The 22,461-nt window shown below is 42.5% G+C and overlaps 1 protein-coding gene across 2 annotated transcripts in view; it reads right to left on the bottom strand.

Moving 5' to 3' along the window:
- NAA40 (N-alpha-acetyltransferase 40, NatD catalytic subunit) overlaps positions 1 to 22,461 on the bottom strand; it is a 771,384-nt gene that overhangs the window by 663,175 nt on the left and 85,748 nt on the right. For both annotated transcript variants that reach the window (XM_044075624.1, XM_044075625.1), the window contains exon 2: positions 2,944 to 3,039. In XM_044075624.1, coding sequence (XP_043931559.1) covers positions 2,944 to 3,039 — 96 coding nt within the window. The remainder of the gene's footprint in view (positions 1 to 2,943; positions 3,040 to 22,461) is intronic.

Here is a 22,461-nt window from a genome sequence, read left to right as displayed (position 1 = left end):
GGGTATTCCTTAATTTTTTCCTCAAAAGGGAAGAAAGGGCTGAGGCTCTAATTTCCAAACTAAGAATATGTAAAATATTTTAAATATAGGAAAACGAGCAAAGGCAAGCCATAAAACTAAAAGGGAAAAAGCACAGCAAACATTCAACCACTATTTTGCGCCCAATCCACTAGCCTTTCTACGAGGATTTCCATGTGTGCTGGTTTCTGCCTATACCTAGGTTTTCCAGTTATTTGTTTATATATTAATATATCTGTTAAAAAAGATGGAAGAATAAGCTAAATCTATGCAGACAGTTAAAGACTTTGTGCAAGTCCAGCCTCCGAGGTTTTTAAAACCTCTTCTGCCTTGGTGCCAAACAAATTGTCTTTGTTCAGTGGTGCGTCCAAAAGCTTTGATTTGACATGGTATGTTCCTTAAGCCCAGGCATGCCTTCTAAGTACTGAACCTGTGACTGCTGCCCTGCAGCATGCTTCTAGGGCATCAAAGCCACATTGCAAGGTGTGTTTAGTAACTTGGCTTGCAGAATGCATAAGCTCCTGTAATTCTTTATTTTCTTCACAAGCTGGAAAGGTAGATATTTTTTGTTTAAGAAGTTCTATTGTATGCTGCTGGCATTTCAGCATGTGGAACTGACAATTTAGTGCCGTTATTGCAAGGGTTACAGAGGTGTATACTTTTTTACCCCAACTGTCTAAAGCTCGGGAATCCCTAACCAAAGGGGTGGGATTCATAGCTGTGGTTGCTTTTATTCCTTTAGGTCCTTGAGACATGACCTCTGGGTCAGCAGTAGGATTTTAGAAAAGAAATTTGTGTGAATCAGGGACTCTGTAATATCGGTCAGGTTTCCTGGGAGCAGGTGGGATGGTGTCAGGGGTTAAACAGGATTCCATGAAAACGTCATCCACAAAATCCAGGACAGGAGGAATAGCTCAAGGTCTGTGCTATGGTAAATCTAAAAATTCCTTGAGTCTCTTTTTGGACTGAGGACAGTCCTGACATTCCCATTGGAAATGCTCTCTCAAAGTATGTAGGGTTTCCCCAAAAGAAAAACCCTCTGGAGGAGAGGCAGAAGGAATGCGTTCTTCTGCATTTGAATCCTTATAAGTAAACAAGGGCATTTCTTCATATTCAGGAACCTCAGAGTCGTCTAACTCCTGATCAGATAAAACTGCTGAGGACAAGTCTCCGTTTTTTTGGTAGGCTGGCTTCCACTAATAAGCATAATAAGGTCTTCTGCCATTTTAATCATTTGGGATTGAGGCATGGAAGCAGGTGCTTGAGCTCTGGTCATTGTTTTTTTAGATGTAGTTCGTACTCTTGGCCATAGAAATTCGGTAGTTTTAGAAAGAATTAAAGATGAGAAAGAAGTCGTTGTTTATCGAATATCAATAGTGCGAAGAAGCCGGTGCCTGCTCTGCGGCTCCGGACCCATCCAAGGTAGAGACATCCGCAGGATCCGTAGTCAAAGAAGAGTCCCGCGGCATACCGGACTCCGAATGGGTCTCTGTAGCGGCCTGCGAATCCACAGAAGGAGGCATCAAGGGCTGTGAAAGCGCCTCACTGAGGACAGGCGAACTGGCGACTAGCTTAACGGAAGCGTCGGCAGTTTTGGACATGTGCGGTCTTTATCCTTACGTTTTTTCAGAAGATTGGTAGTCAGATGGCTTACCGAAGCCATTTCAGAATACGGAGATCAAGAATGAAAATATTTAGCTACAAGGGCCCAACGACATATAGTTCTGGCATTGAACAAGGCACAAAACTGACAGCGAGGGACGTCGTGGTTTGGGCCTAAACAGGTGACACAGTAAGAATGGAAATCTCGGTGTGGTATTTGCCTTCCACAGGTGAGACAAGTGTTAACTTTTTCTGACATCAGTTAGAGCAAGAAAAAAGGATAACCAATGGGGTACTTAGCTTTAGAAGACTTCTACTTCAATTTCGGAAATGAAAACTCGGGTAACGGCCAACTAGCATTCGTGCGAACTGCTTCTGCTTCGGGCTCCTCAGCAAGAAAGACTGATGTAATGGTGTCAGCTGCCTGATTTTATACCACTGATGACCTGACGTGAGTCCTGGAGTGGCAGCAACTGAAGCAGAAATACTAAGCCTCTGGTAAATCGGGCCGACTGAGGGCTACCCCTGGCAGGATAACCCAAGTGTGATGACTGCAACAGTGAAACACGAAGAACATCAGGAAAGCTCGGCATGGACTCAGTAGGCAAATCCATGCTGTTTGGGTCCTACTCATCAAATGCCACAATTGCTGTGTACAGCCAGTCATCACAGATCGCAAACACTGATTAGTACCATTTGTTTGTTAACTTGTTGACATAGAGATTGCCAAAGTACACAAAAAGGGAAAAAGCAGTATTACATATCAAATATTTCTTTTTTCAGGGAGAAGAAATAAGATACCGCACTGACATGACAGAGTTTTCTTTTTTCATGTTTGTGCAGTTTTAGAGTTAGTATGTTTTAAGATACAGGTGATGCAGAAAGTGTGATTCTTCACAAAAAAGCCCAACAACAAACAGCTAACAGACTGTTCCAAAACATTAATTTTGTAAAGCATATATTATACTTAGCGTTGTTACCTCACAGCAAGAGGTTCTCCCGTTCGATTCTCGGCTGGGTTTGGGAGTGCCTTCTCTGTGGAGTCTGCATATCCTCCCAGCGGTTGGGTAGCGTTCGAGAGACATGCGTGTGTAAATGGGCGTGCCTTCATTGAAGGTTGAGCGGCGAGCTGGCACCTCGGCGTTTCGTAAAAATCTACTGCCAATCATTAGCGGACCCGGAGTTCAGCTGTGGCGACCCCTTACCGGGAAAAGCCGAAAGACAAACAACATATATTATACTTCCTCCTGTCACACTCATATTCATCCACTGTAACAAAATGCAGTGGAGTCACTTTTTATAGCGTATCTGTAAAAGCTTTACCTTGTTAGCAGCTTCTACTTTAGCACAAACTGCATCCATTGCAGCCCGCTCCTCAAGTCTCTTCTGCTTCCTCTCTTTTGCTTTGGTCGATTTCCTCTGTGGGGGGAAAAAACATGCTAAACTGTTGTCTGTTTACAAAATGTTCAACTCTACAAAAAACATTTTCAAAAAGGGAAGGTTAGCTGTCTGGTACAAAGCTTAAGGGATGGAGAAATCAACCAACATGTTTAATCATCAGAAAGTACAGCTGTGTAAGTAAACTTACCATAACAGCAGACGTTGGAATGATCGCTGCAGCAGTAGGCTTAGCTATATAGGTTATATCTTGCCAAGGATATAACAGCCAGCTGATGTCCAAAGCTTTAGGGCACCTTACACACACACACACACACACACACACACACACACACACACACACACACACACACACACAGGCAGTCAACTCAAACAGAGCTGACTAAAAAGACAGGTTGGAGTGCAAAACCCTTCAGAGCTTTCCTGCCAACAAAGAGGGAGTATGAGCACTGAAAGGACAAAGCTAGAACAACAAAAAATAAATGTCCACACCCTGACATAAAAAACACACTGAAAAAGCAAAGGGGGTGGAGGGAGTGACTACTGCATCACTGATCATCCAGACATCCACTGTTATAAGTTTACTTATATAACTGTAGTATATTCATTACATTGATCAGTGCTGCAGTAGCCTTAGCTGCATCAGTAGATCACCCTAGCTAACTACATTTGGGAGTTGGAAGAGTCCAGGAGTCCTAGCAGAATGATCCTAACAAAGCTTGATTGGAACCTAGAAAAGGAAGCAAAGTTTTAGAAGTTTGCAAACGTATTTACAGAGGACAAAGTAATCCCAACCCTTTCCAAAAAGCTATAGATAAAGCCAAGGCCTTGGAAGAGTGGGCCTTGACCCTGCCTGGAATAGTTTTGCTATGGCGATTACAGCAAAACGTAATAGCCTTACACAATCATTTGGAAATGGTCGATTGGACACAGGCAATCCTTTCTTCTTACCTTTACAAGAAACGAACAACTGATTTGAAGAGCTGAAAGATTTAGTTCTGTCAGGATAGTACCGGAGTTGTCTATGGAGGTACGACGCATCTTTCCTCTCTAAATTTAGGTTCAGGAAAAAAAAATGGGAAAATGGACAGTTTGGTAAACTTGGACACCATTTTAGCTATAAAAGGAAGATTAGTTCTCAAAGAAAGCTTCTCCCTAAGGAAAATGAGACAGGGCTGACTTACCATAAGAGCTTGCAACTCAGATCCCCTTCTTTCAGAGGGCAGAGCAATCAGTAAAACAGTTTTCCAGGCTAAGAGCCTCAAGTCAGCCAGGTTAGCAATTCAAAAAAGAACAGTGTTAGCTTCTCTACCACAAAATTAAGATCCCAAGGAGAGGCCACTACTTTCTTGTAGGTCTCTTAAGCAAAACCCATTTCAAAAACATTTTGACACAAGACTGCATTAAAAAAGAAGGATCCATGGGCAAACATGGTGATAAATGAACCTTGATAAAGGAATAAGAAACGTCAAGGATAGTTACTCACACAAACACTGCAAAACCAAAGAACAACTTGCCCTGAATGGATGCTGGTTACACAGCTGGAACCAAATAGAAAACCTTTTCATTTGTTAAAATATGATTTTCTGGTAGCAGGCTTTCTTGCCTCCATCACTACCCCAGTATATCCTCAGTAAATAGGTGCCTAAAAGTAATCAAGTCTCCCTATCATCCAGGCAGTCAACTGAAGTTGAATGATGTTGGGGTGTATCAAACAACCCTGTTCATGTGAGAGTAGATCTGGTCTGTGAGGAAGCTTGTGGTTAATTGCCCTTGGCCATTTCCAACAGCAAGAAGTATCAAGGTTGCCTGGGCCAGAACGGAGTCACTACAATTATTTTTGAATCTTCAGAAGTACCCTGGATATTAGTGGAATGGCTAGAAAAACATACATGAACATTCGTTCAAGGAAAGGAAAGAAAAGGCATCCGTCTTCCAGGTGTTTTTGCATGCAATCCTGAAAGAGAATATTGCCAGTTCATTGTTCAGAGCGGAGGCAAAGATGTCTACTTGAGGAACTAATCACAGACAGATCAAACACTGGAAGACTCCTAATCAAGTTTCCACTTACAAGGGTCTGCCCTGGTCCTGCTCAGCTTATATGTCACACAATTTTGCTATGATGGAATGTAGGATACTTGTATAGTGAGACTGTGCTGAGAAGCTATATCCCAAGCTAACATGACTAGTTTACAAAGGGGGTACAACCTGCTTCCCTCCCTTGCTTGTTGATGTATCTCAGGACTGTGGTATTGTCTGTAACCACTTGAAGAGGTCCTGAGGACCAGAGATGGTTCACAGAGTTGAGTACCTTGATCAGAGACAGCATCTCATTGACATTTACATGCTTGCATCTGTCCTTAGTGTCACACACCACCTGCACTTTTATCCCTCCTGAAACTGCTCCCTAAGCAAAGTCCAAGGCATCTGTAGTAACTGACTGCTTTGGAGCAGGGAGGGAGAAGGGGAGACCTGGATTTAAGGATATCTGTTGTCTCCACAAAAAGATTTCTCTTCTGTCAAACCACAGCACTGGGATTTGAAAAGATAAAAGGTGCTGATGCTGGGACCAAAGAAATTTCAGATACCACAGCATCTTTCTCATGTAGAGTCTTGCCAGGGCTATCACAAGAATCAGAGGATGAGAGAGACAAAATCTTCAGTTATTGCCTCACAGTGACTTAAGCCAAAGTGGAAAACCTTAGAAATAGATCTAAATATAGATCCATTTCTTTCTGGTGAAAAAAAGCTCTTTGAACGTGGGTGCCTAGTTGACATCCCAGAACCACTATCTTGTGTGAAGGAGTCAAGAAAGATTTCTGAATATTCTCTTTGAATTCCAATTTGTGTGAGAGGTCTCTCACCCAAGAGAGAGATTTCTGACACTTTGAAAAATACTGCAAAGATAAGTAAATTGTCTAAATATGAAAAAAATGTGGATACCCTGAAGCATGCAATGAGGTATAACTGGAACTAGACACTTTGTGAAAACTCTTGGTGAAGTGAACAGTCCAAAGGGTACGGCAGAGAAAGTACAGTTGTGTAAGAACATACCAGAACAGTAGATGTCCTTCTCTTCACTGCTGCAGAATTCTTTACAACAGGGATACCCTGCCAAGGGCGGCCCAATATCTAGCCAGTATAACAAAGCTCTCAGATTGCTAAAATTACTCAATATGTCACACACGTTCCCCACGTACAGCGTAAGGCACAAAGGTGACATTCAGATGTGCCATCCTGAGAACCAAGAGCCCGTAGGAATGCCAGTCCAAGGAGTAGAGAGGTACCAAGTACATCCAGAAGAAAAAAGAACCAGGGGGAGGGAGGGAGTGAATACTGCAACAGTGAAGGGAAGGACATCTACCACTATGGTAAGTTTTTGCACACCTGTACTATGTCCTTCCATTTCACAGTTGCAGTATATTTTACAATACAGAGAATGCAAAAGCTCAAAAAGAAGAAAAGGAGGAGGAAAGACCAGCAGAGTTCTCTAGGAACCAGTGAGGAATGACCCTAGCAAAGCCAGCTCTTGCTCTGAATATCGCATCCAACTTATAGTGCTTGGTGAACACGTGCACAGACATCCAGGTAGCTGCCTCAAAAATAAAGTTAGTATCCAAACCCATGAAAATAGCTCCAGACAAAGCCACAGCCCTAGTAGAATGGGCCTTAACAGAAGAAGAAAGACTCTTGTCATGAAAGTAGCAACAAAAAGAAATGACTTTAGAAATCCAAGAAGAAAGAGTTTGATTGGAAACAGTCAATCCTAAGGATCTAGGATGAAAGGAAACAAAGAGCTGATCAGATTTACGAAAAGTCTTAGTCTTATCCAAATAAAATCTGAGTTATCCAAATAAAATCGGAGTTGTTAATGCACATTCAAAATGTGCAGCACCTTCTCACTAGCAGATGGCGGAGAAGAAAAAAAAGTGGGCAAATGAATAGACTAAGACAGACGACTCATTCACCACTTTGGGCATAAATGGAGGATTAGTACGAAGGGGACACCTTGTCCTTATGGAACACCAAAAAAGGAGGTAAAGCCAAAAGGGCTTGAAACTCAGACACCAGTCTGGCATATGTTAGGACTAACCAAACTACAGTCTTTCAAGAACAATGCTGTAAGGAAGCTGAAGATGCAAGCTCAAAAGGGGCCTGGGTTAATTTTTCCAAAACAAAGACCCCAGAAAGGAGGAACTGGCTTAATAGGAAGGCTTTAAGAAACTGTTTATCACCTCCTTTAGCCTTTAAATTTGAGGCTAAAGTTAAACAAGCAGAAATAGCTGATAAATGGGCCTTAACAGAAGAATGTCCCAACCCAGCATTGACCAGTTCACACAGATAAGATAGAACCACTGGGAACATCCAAAGAAACTGGATTCTGATTATGAGAAAGATGCCAAACAGAAAACCTCTTCCATTTGGATAAGCAGGATTCCCTAGTTATGGGCTTCCTGGCTTCATGCAGGACCATAAGCATGTCCTCAGAAAAAGGTGTCTGTATGGAATCAAAGTCTTGTCACCCACAATGTCAGTTGAAGAGTGGACAGGTGGGGATAATTGAGAGATCCCTTGCCTTGTTCAAGTAGGTACATCCTGTGTGGTAACTTGTGATGATTGCCCTTGGTTAAATGCAGAAGAGGGAACCACTGTTCTCTGGGCCAAAAGGGAGTCACCAGCAAGATTCTGGGAGCATCCTGTTGAATTTTGAACAGGATTTTCGGAATGAGATTAAGAGGAGGAAAGGCATAAAGAAAAACATCTCCTTCCAGGAAAAAGAGAGGACATACACAGTTCAGACCAGAGGACCTAAGATTCCAACACAAAAAAAGAGGAAGCTGTCTGTTCAAAGGGAAGCCATAAAGATTAACTTGAGAAGTACCCCACTAGGGGACAATGTCCAGAAACATATTCCTGTGAGGCATCTAGTCATGGGATTGTGTTATGGACCTGCTCAGAGAGTCTGCACAAAGTTCTGACCTGAAGGAATGTAAATTGCCTGAAGTGTGACATGATACTGGATAGCTAGTTCCCGCACTAGTGCCAACCGGCAAAGGAGATAAGACCTTGCTTGCTGACATACCACATCACTGTGGTTTTGTCTGTAAACACCTTGAAAGGCCCTAGGGTGAACAGATGGTGAAATACTTGAATAGCCAGCAGAAAAGTTCTCACCTCTGACACTGGTGTGGTCTTTCCTTTGTTGAGATGACCAAGGACCCTGCACCTTTACAGGGCAGAAGGATGCTCCCAATCCCACGTCACAAGAGTCTGTCTAAGGGGATTGAACCAGGAGCCCCAGACTGAGAGACAAATGTTGAATCCACCACTGAAATTCCAGCTTGAGGCATGGAAAAAAGGAACTACAAAGTCAAGAGGATTAGAATACTGAAGCCAAACTGATTCTGGAAACCAATGAGGTTTCCTTGTGTGGTGCTTGGCAAAGGGAGGAAAGGAATGGTGGAGGCCATATAACCTAGACCTCTCAAAACTCCTTGACTGTTACTGAGGAAAGAGAAAGGAAGGATTGAAAGAGAAAAACTGAGTTAATATCTTGGGAGAAAGCAGGGATACCAGCAATGGAACAGTCTGGATCCTGCACCCCAGGAACACATGATCCTGTGAAGGAGTCAGAAAAGACTTTTGGAAAATTATAGTGAACCCCAGGCTTTGCAAGAGAGAAATTGCAAAATGAAAATGCTGCAGTAGTATCACTGGAGAGGATGCCTGAAAAAGAAGATTGTCTAAGTAAGGAAAGACCTGTATTCCCCTTAGCATGAAGAAGGCAATCACAGGAGTGAGGCATTTGGTGAATACCCTTTGGACAACAGAAAGGCCAGAGGGCAAAGCAGAGAAACTGAAAATGTCAGGAAGCAACAGGGAAACATAAAAACTTCCTGAAAATGGGGTGAACAGGGGATGTGAAGATAAGCATCCTTGAGATCCAGAGACATTAGAAAAGCCTGAGAAAGCAGCATAGGGAAAGTACAGTTGTGTACCTACCATAAATGTAGATGTTAGAGTGTATTCACTGTTGCAGTCATTACACTTGGGTTATCCTGCTGGCAGGCTACCCGCAGTTGGCCCGAGTTCCAAAGTCTAGGTCCAGCGTCGGTTGCTGTCACCTCTTCCCTGACGTCAGTGCGCCAGGGGTATAAAAGATGCAACTGACGCCATTTTCTTCAGTTTTTCTTGCCCCAGATGTCAGGTGCCCCCAAACAGGAAAGGCTGGAAAAAATTATGTCAAAAAACATGCATGTACCAAAATAACATTTCCTTCATCTACAAGCAAATACATCACATAGGTTGTAGAGAGTTGAGAAGTACAGAAAGGACCCAGCAATGAAAAAGGGGGATGGTTGGTGGGTAACCTGGACTGCAACAGTGAATACACTCGAACATCTACATTTATGGTAGGTACACAACTGTACTATGTTCATCGTATTTCACTGTTGCAGTCATTACACTTGGGTTGAATCCCAAAGCTGAGGTTGGGTGGCTGGGCCCAAATAGGATTAGGAGAGGCTACCAGGCCCTGCAGAACTGCAGTGGCAAAGTCTGCTCTGGATTTAGAGTAGAGAGGTAAGTGGTAGTGCTTAGTGAAGGTGTGCACTGAACTCCGGGGTTGCAGCTTCTAAAATGTCTTTGGTTGGTACTCCTCTGAGAAAGGCTGCTGCTCTGATAGAATGTGGCCTTATGCCCTTAGGCACTGATTTGCCATGTTGTGCATAGCAGAAGTGAATGCAGTGTCCTATCCATTTTGAAATGGTCTGCTTCGAGATTGGCTTTCCTTGTGATCCTGCAGCATAAGCTACAAACAGTTGCTCAGTTTTTCTGAAAGCTTTTGTTTTGTCCAAGTAGAAGCATAGCTGTCTGTGTATATCCAAAGTGTGCAGAAGTCTCTCCCCTTTATTCTGGGGGTTTGGATAGAAAGTTGGCAAATGAATGGTTTGGTTAAGAGCCACACTGGAAACCACCTTTGGCATAAATGTTGGGTTTGTCCTTAGAGAAACCGTGTCCTGATGGAAAATGATAAAAGGTTCCACTGCCATTAATGCCTGTAACTCTGAGACTCTTCTTGCTGAAGTTATTGCTAGGAGCAGAGCAGTTTTCCATAAGAATTTTAGATCAGCTGTGTTGGCTGGCTCAAAAGAAGGCAGTGTGAGCTTTTCTAATACAAAATTGAGGTCCCAAGTAGGCATTGGTGCTCTCCTTGGGGGGGGTCTTATGTTTCTTGCCCTTCTGAGGTACTGCCTTAGCAGTGGATGTGAAAAAATAGGAGGTTCCGTACTGTAATGAGCTGAAATGGCAGAGGCATGGATTTTAATAGAGGAAAAGGATAGGCCTTTGTCCAGCATCTCAGTTAGGTATTGTAAAATCTGAGGTATATTTGGAACAAATGGTTCGAGTCCTTGTGCCTGGTTCCAAGCACAGAATCTCTTCCATTTTTCTGCATAAGATTTCCTAGTGCTGGGCCTCCTGGCTTCTAAGATGACATCCATAACACCTTTAGAGAGAGATGTGGTCTGGGTGGCTATATTATCTGCCATGCAGCCAGATTTAAGGTTCTGAGTTGACCGTGTAGAATCTGATTGTTTTGTTGTGTCAGGAGATGAGGAATCTGAGGTAAAGGCCAGGCTGGGCCTCAAGACAAGCTCTTTAGGATTGGGTACCAGTGCTGGCGTGGCCAGTCTGGGGCAATTAGGATTATTTTTGGCTTCTCGTCTGACTTTTAGGAGTACCTTGGGAAGAAGAGGCAGTGGAGGGAAGGCATAAACTGTCAAGGTTTCCCAGCTGAATGAAAGAGCATCCACTTTCCATGCTTGTGGGTGATAAGTTCTTGTGCAGAATTTCTGTAGTTGGCAGTTGTGAGGACAGGCAAAAAGATCTATGTCCGGGCATCCCCATTTTCTTGCTATCATGTTGAAGACCTGTGGATTTAATTTCCATTCGTGTGGATCCATGAGATTTCTGCTTAGTTCGTCTGCCAGTGTATTTTTCTTGTGCCTGCAGATGGACTTGATAGGTCAGTGCTGTGCTCCACAGAGTCATGGCTTGCCTGCAGAGGGGGTAGGAATGTGTGCCGCCTTGCTTGTTTATGTACCACATAACTGTGGTGTTGTCCGTCTTTAGCAATAGTTGTCCTGGATGTAGTAAATCCTTGAAGGCTGTCAGGGCATTCTGTACAGCTAGCATCTCTTTTTGATTGATGTGAAGATGCATTTGTTCCTTGGGCCACGTGTCCTGAATACATTTTCCTGCCCTGTGTGCCCCCCCAGGCATAATCTGAAGCATCCATTGTTATTGTCTGCCTGGCTGTGGGTAATGTGAAGGGCTGTCCCTTGTTGTGGTGACAGGCACTGGACCACCATTGAAACTCCTGTTGTAGACAGGGAATTATAGTCACTATTGTTTCCAGGCTGTGGCAATGCTGAGTCCAAACACTTTTTAGATACCATTGTAGTTTCCTCATATGCAGTCTTGCATATGGAATTAGTAGAATGCAGGAAGCCATGTAGCCCAGGGCCTGCAGAGTTTTTCTTGCAGGGAGCTGGGTCTTTGTTGCCATCATTTGAAAGTAATGTGTCAGTTTCCTTTGTTTGTCTGGTGTGAGATAAGCCATCTGGGTAGTTGTAATTAAGCTTGCACCCAGGAATATTACCTCTTGAGAGGGCACTAGTTTTGATTTCTTTTCGTTTACTGTGTACCCTAGGTAAATTAATATTCTTTTTACAAACGCCAGATGCTTTAGAAGAATGTCCTTGCTCTCTGCTTGAATAAGGCAGTCGTCCAAGTAGGGATATATCTGAATTCCTCTGTCTGCAAAATGTGATTACTGGTGCCAGGCATTTTGTGAAGACCCTGGGCGCAGTAGTTAAGCCAAAGGGCAGTGCAGAGAAGTGGTAATGCATTGAGCCAGCTATGAATCTGAGGTATCTTCTGCAAGATTGTCTGATTGGGACATGCAGGTATGCCTCCTTGAGGTCCAAAGTAACTAGCCAAGCCTTCTTGCCCAGCATGGGTAGAAGTTGCTGCAGTGTTAACATCTTGAATTTTGGAACATCCAGGAAAGTATTTAGGGTTGACAAGTCCAGTATTGGTCTCCAGGCTTTGTCCTTTCTGGGAACCAGGAAGAGTCTTGAGTAAAATCCTTGTCCCTGTTCTTGCTGTGGTACTCTTTGAATAGCTCCCATGTACATGAGAGCAGCAATTTCGTTTTGTGCCTCTGCCCATTGGTTTTGTGGCAGGTCCGGCATACCTTTTGATCTTGGAAGGGTGTGAAAATGGAACCTGTAGCCCTGAGAAACTATATTCAGTACCCATTTGTCCTGGGTAATTTTGTGCCAATTTTGTGCGAAAAGTGCTAGCTTTCTCCCTAAGGGTGCTGCCAAAATAAGTGCTTGGTCTTTTTAGAGGAAAGTCATTGAGACTGTTTCCTATAAGGTTGTGATTTGTCTTCTCCTCCTTTGGGGGCAGAAGCACCCAATTGTTTAGGTCTGTAGGAGCCTTGGGGCTGAGATCTGCCTCTTGGACGTCTGTATCTGCCTCTTTGTGGCCTGTCTGACACCTGAAAGGTCAGTTTCTACTAAACATAGGTGGTTGAACCTGTAAGAAATCCTTTACTGTCTGCATAGATTTTGCTTTATCTTCCATTTTCTTTAACACTTCTTCTACCTTAACACCAAACAAAGTATCATGCTGTAATGGAGCATCCAATAATTTTACTTTAACATGTTCAGGTAAACTTTGTTCTTTTAACCAAGCATGCCTTTGAATAACAGAGCCTGTAACTGCGGCTCTGCAAGAAGCCTCTAATGAATTAAAACCACATGTTTTCCCACTTGTTCAGCTGCATGCAATAATTCCTGCATTTCCTTATTGTCAGGATTCTCTGAATTTGTAAGCATTTTCTGTTTTAACAAAGACATGAGGTACTGTTGATATTTAAGCATGTGAAACTGGCAGTTTAAAGCCCTTACAGCTAAAGTAGCAGAAGTGTAAACTTTTTTCCCCCATCTATACAGAGCTCTGGAATCCCTATCAGAGGGAACAGGGTTTTTAGCAGTGGAAGCCTTAACCCCTTTGGGACCCTGAGAAATTGTTTCAGGGTCAGCAGCAGGGTTCTTATAAAGAAATTTATGAGAGTCAGGGACCCTGTAATACCTGTCTGGCTTGACTGGTGCAGGGGATAAAGAATCAGGAGACAGAGTGGATTCAGAAAAAACATCATCAACTATATCTAGCACAGGGGGGAAGAGCCAAGGGCCTGTGTTGAGGCAGTAAAAGAAAATCTCTGAGCCTTTTCTTGGATTCTGAATAATCCTGGTTCTCCCAGTGGAAATGTTCCCTCATGGTGTGCAGAGTTTCCCCAAAAGAGTAATCCTCAGAAGGAGAGGCTGAAGGTATAGATTCTTCAGCATCAGAGTCCTCATAGGGAGGGATGGAGAGAATAACCCTGATCTGAACACAAATCTGAGGAAATAGAAACCTGGTCAGAGGAATCATAGTCAGTGTCTTGCCTAGGCCTTTTATGAGGAGGGGGATGGGAACCCCTGATCAATGTAATTAAGTCTTCGGCCATTTTAAGCATCTGTTTCTTTGGCAAGGTTGACTGTCCAGGAGAATGCTGTACTTGTTTCTTTGTCTTTAATGGTGTCTTTGACTGTACTTTAGCTGCTGCAGATTATTTAATAGTAGGCTGTGAAGGTCTGAAAACACCCTCAGAAGCTGATGCCTGCTCAGCGGCTCCGGACCCATCTGAGGGAATATTTTCCGTAGGCCCAGTACCTTGAGTATCCAGAGGCCTAGTTGTCCCCACGTGGGCTTCGGATACGGCCTGTGGCTCTGAGGTAGTGGGTGTCAGGGGCTGCGAAAGCGCCTCACTGAGAACCGGCGACTGGCCTAGAAGAGGCTTTATCATCGGTTTTGGAGCTCGGATACCTGTCCTTTTCCTTGTCTTTGTGTTTTTTTATGCATTCCGGTAGTCAGTTGTTCCGACGGCATTATATAGTTAAACCTTCGGCCAAAGTAATGTAATGCAAAATCAAACCAACGTTTAATAGTGCGTTTGTTAAATCTAGCACAAAACTGACAACTAGTAACGTCGTGGTCAGGGCCTATGCAAGGAATACAGTAAGAATGAAAGTCCTTATGAGGTATTTGCTTCCCACAAGAAATACAATTGTTAACTTTTACTGACATCGGTCTAGAGCAAGAAAAAGTTTCCCCAACGGGGTACTTAGCTTTATTGAAAACTTTGGTTCTGAAAAAAATCTCAGGAGTCGGCCGACCGGCACTTGTGAACTGCTTCTGCTTCGGGCACCGCGCGGTAAGAAAGAATGGAGAAAATGGTGTCGGTTGCATCTTTTATACCCCTGGCACACTGACGTCAGGGAAGAGGCGACAGCAACAGATGCCGGACCTAGACTTTGGAACTCGGGCTGACTGCGGGTAGCCTGCCAGCAGGATAACCCAAGTGTAATGACTGCAACAGTGAAACACGATGAACATCAAAGTCGAAAGGGACAACATTCAAAAGGAAGGGACCTTCAGAAAGGTATTTAGGTGAGAGAGATGTAGAATGGGCCTCCAAGTGCCTTCTTTTCTGGGGACCAAGAACATTCTGGAGTAAAATCCCTTCTCCCCACTTTGAGAAACTGGAACTGCCTGAATAGTTTCCTTAGACAAAGGATCCTGAAGTACCCCTGGAAAAAATTCCACCTGTTCCAGAGGGGGCTGAGAAATGCCCATGAAAGGGGGGGGAAGAGATTTTCAGACCATGTAATATCCTAGGCGAATAATGGACAGAACCCAGGAATCCTGAGTAATACTTAACCAAACTGGAAGGGATAGGGAAAGATGAAGACGAATGTGTCTGAGAAGAGCAGGATAGTTAGACAGCACCTGGTTTGTCAGGAAAAGGAGATTTCTGTGTCACAGGAGTCTGGGTAGCTTTAGCAGGGGGAGCCCTTTCTCCACCCTTTTACCCTTGGGAGGAGGGCAGAACTGCTTACAAACAAAGACAGGCTTATTATGATAATTCCTTTGAAACATGCTTCAATTCCTGTAATGCCATGCCCTTATCCTGAAGGGTCTTAAAAAAAATCAGCAGCAGCGGCACCAAATAAGCATTTGGTATCCATCAACTTAGTCTTAATATCATCAGGCAAAGGCTGAAACCGAAGCAAGGAATATCTCAGCACAGATCCAAAAACAAAAGCTCTAGAAACAGCATCTGCTGCATCATAACGGCTATTAACAAAATGGCAGGCCACCTGAGAAGAAGTCCCAAACAAAGAGAGAGCAGAAGTCTTACACTCAGAATCAGGAAGGTCAGAAATTACCTGACAGACCTGAGAAAGAACAGCCAAAATAGATCTTGACTTATGGGTCTGATATCTGACAGCCCTAAAAGCAAGTGTAGCTGAGGTATAAAACAGTCTTACCTAGCCTTGCCATAGTTTTACTGTCTTTATCAGAAGGAAGTAACTTTGTAAAAGGCAGCAGCAGAGATGACTTGTCAGATGCCACAGACAGGTCAGCGGAAGGACATTTATAGAGAAATTTGCAATCATCAGAAATTTAGAGAGAAATTTGCAATCATCAGAAACCCTGTAAAACCTATCAGGTTTTTTGGAGGCAGGGGGCTGGGAGTTTGGAGCCTGAGATGCAGTAGAAAAGGCATCCACAACAAGGCAACCAAAACAGGAGGAACAGCAAAAGGACTAAGAGTCCATTTGATGAAGCTCATAATACCCGTTTAGAACCTTAGGAACCTGGCTACAATCTCACTTAAAAAAATTCCATCATTTTGGAAATAAATTGGGTCTCCAAAGGAAATCTCTTCAAAAGGAATGTTAGAACTAGTTGACTCCTCTTCTTCAGAATAATCATCGAAATCCAAATGAATTGGGGAAAAGTAAGCAAGGGATTCTTCATCTGAATCCTCCTCCTCCTCTGAAGAATCCTGTTCCCCAAGCCTTTTGAGGGGTGTAGAGAACCAAGGTGGAGCAGGAACAGAAACTCCCTGGGGAGGCTTTAAAGCCCTAAGAACATTAAATAACCCCCGAGTGAAATACTGCCATTCACTCGGAGGACTTTAGAAGCAGGAGAAACGTGTTTTGTGTTTTTCCTTCTTTTTCCAACAGGATGTCTGCCTTATAAAATGTAGGCGGCTGAGACTCTAGATGGCATTCTACAATAGTAGTTGGTACTTTCTCCCTAACCAAAATCTGAGGAACACCCCTAGGTACTTCAGTAATAGCAGCGGTTCCCCCTAAACATCCAAAGTGGACGTTTGCAAGGCCTCCAAGGACGTGCGTGGGATCAGATCTATGTCAGGCTCTGAAGCGCTCATAGCACAGGAATCCAATGACTGAGCCAGGCAATCCTCTGGGCTTTCACTAGCCTTGAGAGAGACGTCTGGTGAAGGTGGTACAGTGGAAGAGTCATACCTAGATTTCCTGGCCCTCTTCACAGACATCTAACCCTCAGAGCAGGAAGTTCCTTCCATCATGTCTTTTGCTAAAAGCTTAAGACATTGGTCCTCTACGTATAGGGTCAAAGAGGAAAACCAACTATGCAGAGTCTTTGGTATGAAAGCCTGACAAATGGAACAGGACATATGGTTTTGGGAGGCACAGAGACAAAATAAACACTGCAAGTAATGATTTATGTGGACTCTGCCTCGTGCACTGGCATCTACCTTTTCTGAATGACATGAACCCCACAAGCAACACAACAAAAGGAAAAAAGATAAGAGCAAAATTCCCAATGGGGCACTTGTCTGAAAAGGGCTTGGTGAACCAGTAAACGAAGCAGGTGTTCAGACCAATGATCAAAAGATGGCATTCAGACTTTTGGCAAAGACGTTCTGAGGATAGTACATCTGGACATCACCTTTATGCCCTACGCTGAACACAGAGAGCATACATCCGACATACGGCATATCTTGAGCAACCTAAATGCTTTGGTATACTGGTTGGACATCAGGCAACCCTTGGCAGGGAATCCCTATTGTAAAGGATACTGTAACAGTGAAATGAAAGGACATGCAATAATGATCCAGACACACAAAACTTTAAACATCTGAAATCTGGATGAACAGGGATGCGATAAGCATCTTTTAAGGTCTAGTGTTGCCAGTACACTTGAAAAAGAAAGACGTCACAGGTTGTGAAATGATAATTTTGAATTTCGACATTATCATAAACATGTTTAAGAAAGAAGGATCTATCCAGAAACGGTCTCGAAGCATTTTCTTTCTTTGGCACTAGGAATATCCTTCAATAAAAACCTAACCAGAGGGTGAATTAAAACCTTGTTTTTATCATCTGGACACTTTTGAGAATGCAGCAATGCAAACCTAGTTAAAATAGTACCAGTGGACATAACCCTGGAAGTGCTATCAACAGAGTCATACACACACTGCAAACAATGAGTAGCAAAAATTAAGTTATTTACAGCACATTTTTCCTCAAAAGAAGAAACTGCAGATAAAACATTCTTCATACTTTCACTAAGTGTCAGAACAAACTTTAACATATGAATTGGACATTTCAAAATTCTGAAAACTAAAGTATACACTTTTCCTTTCCCTCATAACTATCAATAACAATATTGCTGCTGGGTCGGGTTTGGGAATAATGTTTAAAAATTAAAAAGGCTTGAGGAATTTTACACATCACACCTCATTTTTAGGGGCAGCTGACTGACAGGGAAATTGCAAACAGTGACACACACATTCTCTAAAGCTGACAGACCAGGAGGAATGGTTGTATGTTCTGGAAACTCCTCCTTTTAACAACTCATAGTACTTTCTGAAGGACTGAGAAAACTCAGTATTTTCCACTGAAAACAGTGGTATATTCTAGCAACAGTCCCAGAGAAAAAGAAACCTCCACAGACAGAATCAGAAACTCTGGTCTCCTCACAGTCTGAATCAGAAATCTGTAGAAAAAAAACCCGGAATCTGCACCTGCAACTTCCTGTTCAGCTTTAGAATCATGAATCTTTCCAAGAAAAGAGGAATCCCCCCTCTGTTCCCATTAACTACATTACAAGAAGAATCAAAAGCATGACTTAAGCCTGAGCCCGAGCCAGTAAACTACTACTAACGATATTTGAGGTGGATTACATACATTGCTTGGTTTTCTGTTTCTTTTGACAGGAAAAATGGGGCCAACTGTGTTACTAATGGCAACAACTGCTTCCTCATGGATGGGTACAGCATTCTAGCACAACAGGGAAATCTTTCCTGTTCCCTCTCCTAGGACTGACAAGAGTGGCTCTCCCTTGTCCAATGAGGGGACTCCAATAACCACAGAAGATGTGGCTACAACTCCATAGTGGCTGTAGTGCCACACCAGAGGGATCCAGGGTAAAAGATGAGTGGTCCGAGATGTAATAAATGGCCGCAGCAGAATCACTCACCTGCAGTGAAGGCAAATTACTAGCCTGATGTGGTTGCAAGGGCTGTTTGCTTAATATTTTCTTTTTGTGGCTGGAAGAAGGACCAACCCATGGGACCAGTAGTCTGTTCCACAGTTAAGCTGAAAATGGTGCCTTTTTCACAGGTAGGTACTACGCTATCGGCCCAAGGGCCTACGTAAGCCTAGCCAGCAAAGTACCATAGCTTACGCCACCCAAGAAAGTTATTTTCCTGTGCAACTGTCCAGCAGAGAGACAGAAGTGATCCCCGGGGTGTATTTCCTATTTCCCATCCACTCATCAAGATTTTTCTTGAAGAGTGCTAATGAAGAACTTTGCTTGACATAGATGGGTAGCTTGTTCCAGAGTATAGGAAGGCTCTGGGACAAGAATATATCCCTTCAGCGTGTCCTGTTTATTGTGGTGACAAGGTTTAGGTCCCTACAGCGTATAGCTTGGAGGGATTGGGATTTCTTTAGGTGTAGCATGTCCAACAGCTCTGGGTTTGACATAGCTTTATATGTTAGACAGAGATCACCTCGGAGTAGGCGATATGCTACGGAGTAAAGCTGGAGTTTTTTGAGGCGGTCAGTGTAGGGCATTTGCTTGAGGCCAGTAATCCTCTTTGTGAGGTACTTCTGTGGCCTTTCCAGCTACTGCAGATGTCTTGTGAAGTACATTCCAAAAGGGGCATTGTACTCTACAATGGGTCTAATGAGTGACGAGTAAAGGGAAACAATGACCTCTTTTTTTCCTGGATGAGAACACTTTTAAGATGAGATGTGCCACATAGGACTTCCTGACTAGTGTGGCAATGTGACTATTAAAGGAGAGACTACTGTCCACCTGGGTCCCAAGGTCTCTTATCATGCATTCAGTGTTAAGTAGATTGCTGCCTATGTGGTAGTTCATGGGTACAGAGTTTTTACCAAAGGGGATGACACTGCACTTTTTGGCATTGAGCTTGAGGCCATGGCTCTGACACAAGGCATCTGTCTCAGTGAGGCCCTTCTGTAGAATGTCCACATCATTTGGGGACTTGACTATGGCTCCTAGTTTGCAGTCATCTGTGAACTTCGTCAGCCAGAGGCCTTCTGTGTTAGCCTGTACTTCAGAGAAGTAGAAACCAAACAGGAGAGGTCCCAGGATGGAACCCTGTGGCACTCCACTTCACAGGGAAGATTAGTAAATGCTGGTAAAACTACCAGTCCACAAGTTATTTACCGACAGAAAAAAACACGGTAAAACGCTCTTTCAAATAGTATTCCAGCCTCACCAAGGAAAAACAAATAATTTCTCTTAAAAAAAAATGTGTTTTCAGTTAGTTAACACTATTTTGTTAAACAGAAAAAACAAGTGCTCCGTTTAGAAGTAATGTTCTAAAGACAGTCTGTTAAAACACAACTCCTACTTTTAAAATAACTTTCCTAAAGAAGAAAGTAATGAAACATCAGTAAAGCTCTGAAGGGCTTTGTCCCCAAAGCTGTCTTTTAGTCAGCTCAGCTCAAGCTGCTAGATAGTTTGAGCCTGTAGAAGGTGCCCTGAAGCTTTGGAAGCTGGCCAGCCATTATATCCTCGGCAAGATGCAACCCAAATAGCTAAGGCTACTGCAGCAGAGATCAATATGATGAACATTATTTGACACATGCATTTTAAAAAAGATACCATTTTCAAAACTTATTTTATTTAGAATTTATTAATCAGGATAATGCACTGAGCTATACTGACGTTTCTCTAGCTTACCAGTTTTACATAAACGCAAAGAAAACATATCAAGTTGATATGCAAAACTGAAGAAGGCAAATCAGCAAAGGACATTAAACTAAAGTTCTATAAATGTCTAAAACTCAGTTGTCAAAAGGACAAACATGCAGAATACAACATTGTATACAAAGGTTTTTGTGATTAAAGAATCAAACATATACCATTATTTGCAAGTTTTAAAAAATGGAGGAAGAGAGAGGAGAGAATGGAAAAAAGGGACTGGAATGGAGAAGGGGGGAAAGAGGGAAATAAGGCAAAGTGGGCATAAGGATGATCCAAGAAAATACCTGGGAAACAGGAAAAGGTTAGAGAGTAATCCACAGAGAATAATATGAAGAAAACATTTATATATAATAGAGAATAAAGGTCTAAATTCTTTAATCCCGATATTATTGAAGCAGAAGCATTTAGCTTTGTTTTGAGGGAATTTTTTTTAAGTCTTCAAAATTTAGAGCAAGTTTGGACTTGGGACTCCTACAGCTGTGGGAGAAGAAAAAACCTGTGGTCAGCAAAGTATAAATTTGTGGACATGGGATAAAATCTGAGTCCATCTTACAAAACCTAGGCTTACTTGAAAAATACAAACTACTAAGGCACAAAAACTCTGGAGGACTATATATGATGTATAATGTTTAGAACTGAAAATATGCCAACATGGTTTGTTTTCATTTGTGTCATAACTAAAAATTCAATAAAATGTTTCTTGTTAAGAAAAAAAAAGACTAAACACAATGGGAGCTCCAGAGACTAGACATTGTGGTGAAAAGGCTTTACAGGTAAAATAGGTCTGACAGATACTAACAAGGAAAGTATAGCAAAATAACTGAAATGATAACCTTGACCACCAGCAAATGGTGGCAGTTTGTGTCATCAGAATACTGGCAATCCTGTAGCCAATCATGACAGCGAGGACAGAGAAACTCAGAAAAATTAAAAAAAAAAAAAAGTATTCTGGTAAAATGTGTAGTCTAATACTTACCCAGCAACATCCAGTGAGTGAAAAAATATGATGTATACTCATTCAGAGGACAAGAAAAAACAGTCTGTGGCAGTGAAATGTTTACATCATTGTAATGGTTGTGGAAGTACACCAGTCTGACAAGTGGCTAGAAGTGCAATCAAGGAATGTTTATCCCACTGTCGTCATGTCCATCAAAGCAGACCACACAGGGCACACTAGTATGAAAGTCAAGACAACTTTTACATGGGGGCCACCATTAACAGAGATGAAATACAAGTCTTAAAACTGTAGAGAAGCAAGCTAGAGATGGTGTATCACCTGCAGAATTATTACTATCTAAAAAGTCAGATCTCGCTATTTAAAAAGACCGAATAGCAAAAAAAGTAGGCGTTTCCACAATGAATGTAGCACCAGAGCAGTTATGGTTCAACGTTTCTTTTATGTTTACTGACCAGGAAGCTTCCCTAGGTTACAAATACATCATGGGAAGTAACAGCAATTCAAAAATGGTGTTTGCACATTCAAAAGAAATAAACACAAATGATACAGTTACAAAACCTGCATGCCAGAGGGGTGCATTTTTCATGAGGCATTAGAGGCCTCCAGTAATTATTGTTGCAGAGTCACAAGTAAAACCCAAAGCCCTGTGGGGTAAATGAAAATTAAAACACATGAAATTCTGCTAGCAATTTTGTGTGCAGCATGTGTTTAGGATTTTTTTCCATAATTTTTACTTGTGCTTTTTTCAAGTTTTGCTTCTGAAGGCAATACTTGGTACAAACTGTTTTCACATGTAGCTTCTTGACAGCTTGCATTTGCATAACATTTTTCCAGAAGTCACTTTGACTAACTTGACATACATCCTCACTGCCTGCCCTGTTTACTGAAAATTCAAGCAAATATTCATGGGACTTCCATTATATCCTCCCACTATCTCTCTCTCTCCCTGCAGTGCTCTAAATAAGAGAATATGAAAAAATGCTAATGATCCTTCCATGAAACTGAAACGAAGGTTAAAAAAGGAGAGATAACCAATACAGAAAGTGAATGAATCTGAAAGAATGAAAATGAAAGCAACTGCTGAAATGGCCAGTAAGGAGTACATTTGGAATGAGTAAGTAACACTCGAGGCAATACAACGGGAGCTGAAAGCTACAAAAAAACTGGGTGAAGTCATAAAAGGCCTCAACTAACATACCACTTTGATGCAAGAAATTATGGCTGAAAATGAAGTGCCCAAAGCGAGGGTTGAATCGGCAAGAGGGGGCTAGAATTTATTGGAGAAAACT

This window comes from Protopterus annectens, chromosome 6.part1 (genome assembly GCF_019279795.1).
Source record: "Protopterus annectens isolate FY-2018-M chromosome 6.part1, PAN1.0, whole genome shotgun sequence".
Taxonomy (NCBI): Eukaryota; Metazoa; Chordata; order Ceratodontiformes; family Protopteridae; genus Protopterus; species Protopterus annectens.
The sequence above is the reverse complement of the archived record's forward strand: the minus strand, read 5'-3'. Positions and strand labels throughout refer to the sequence as shown.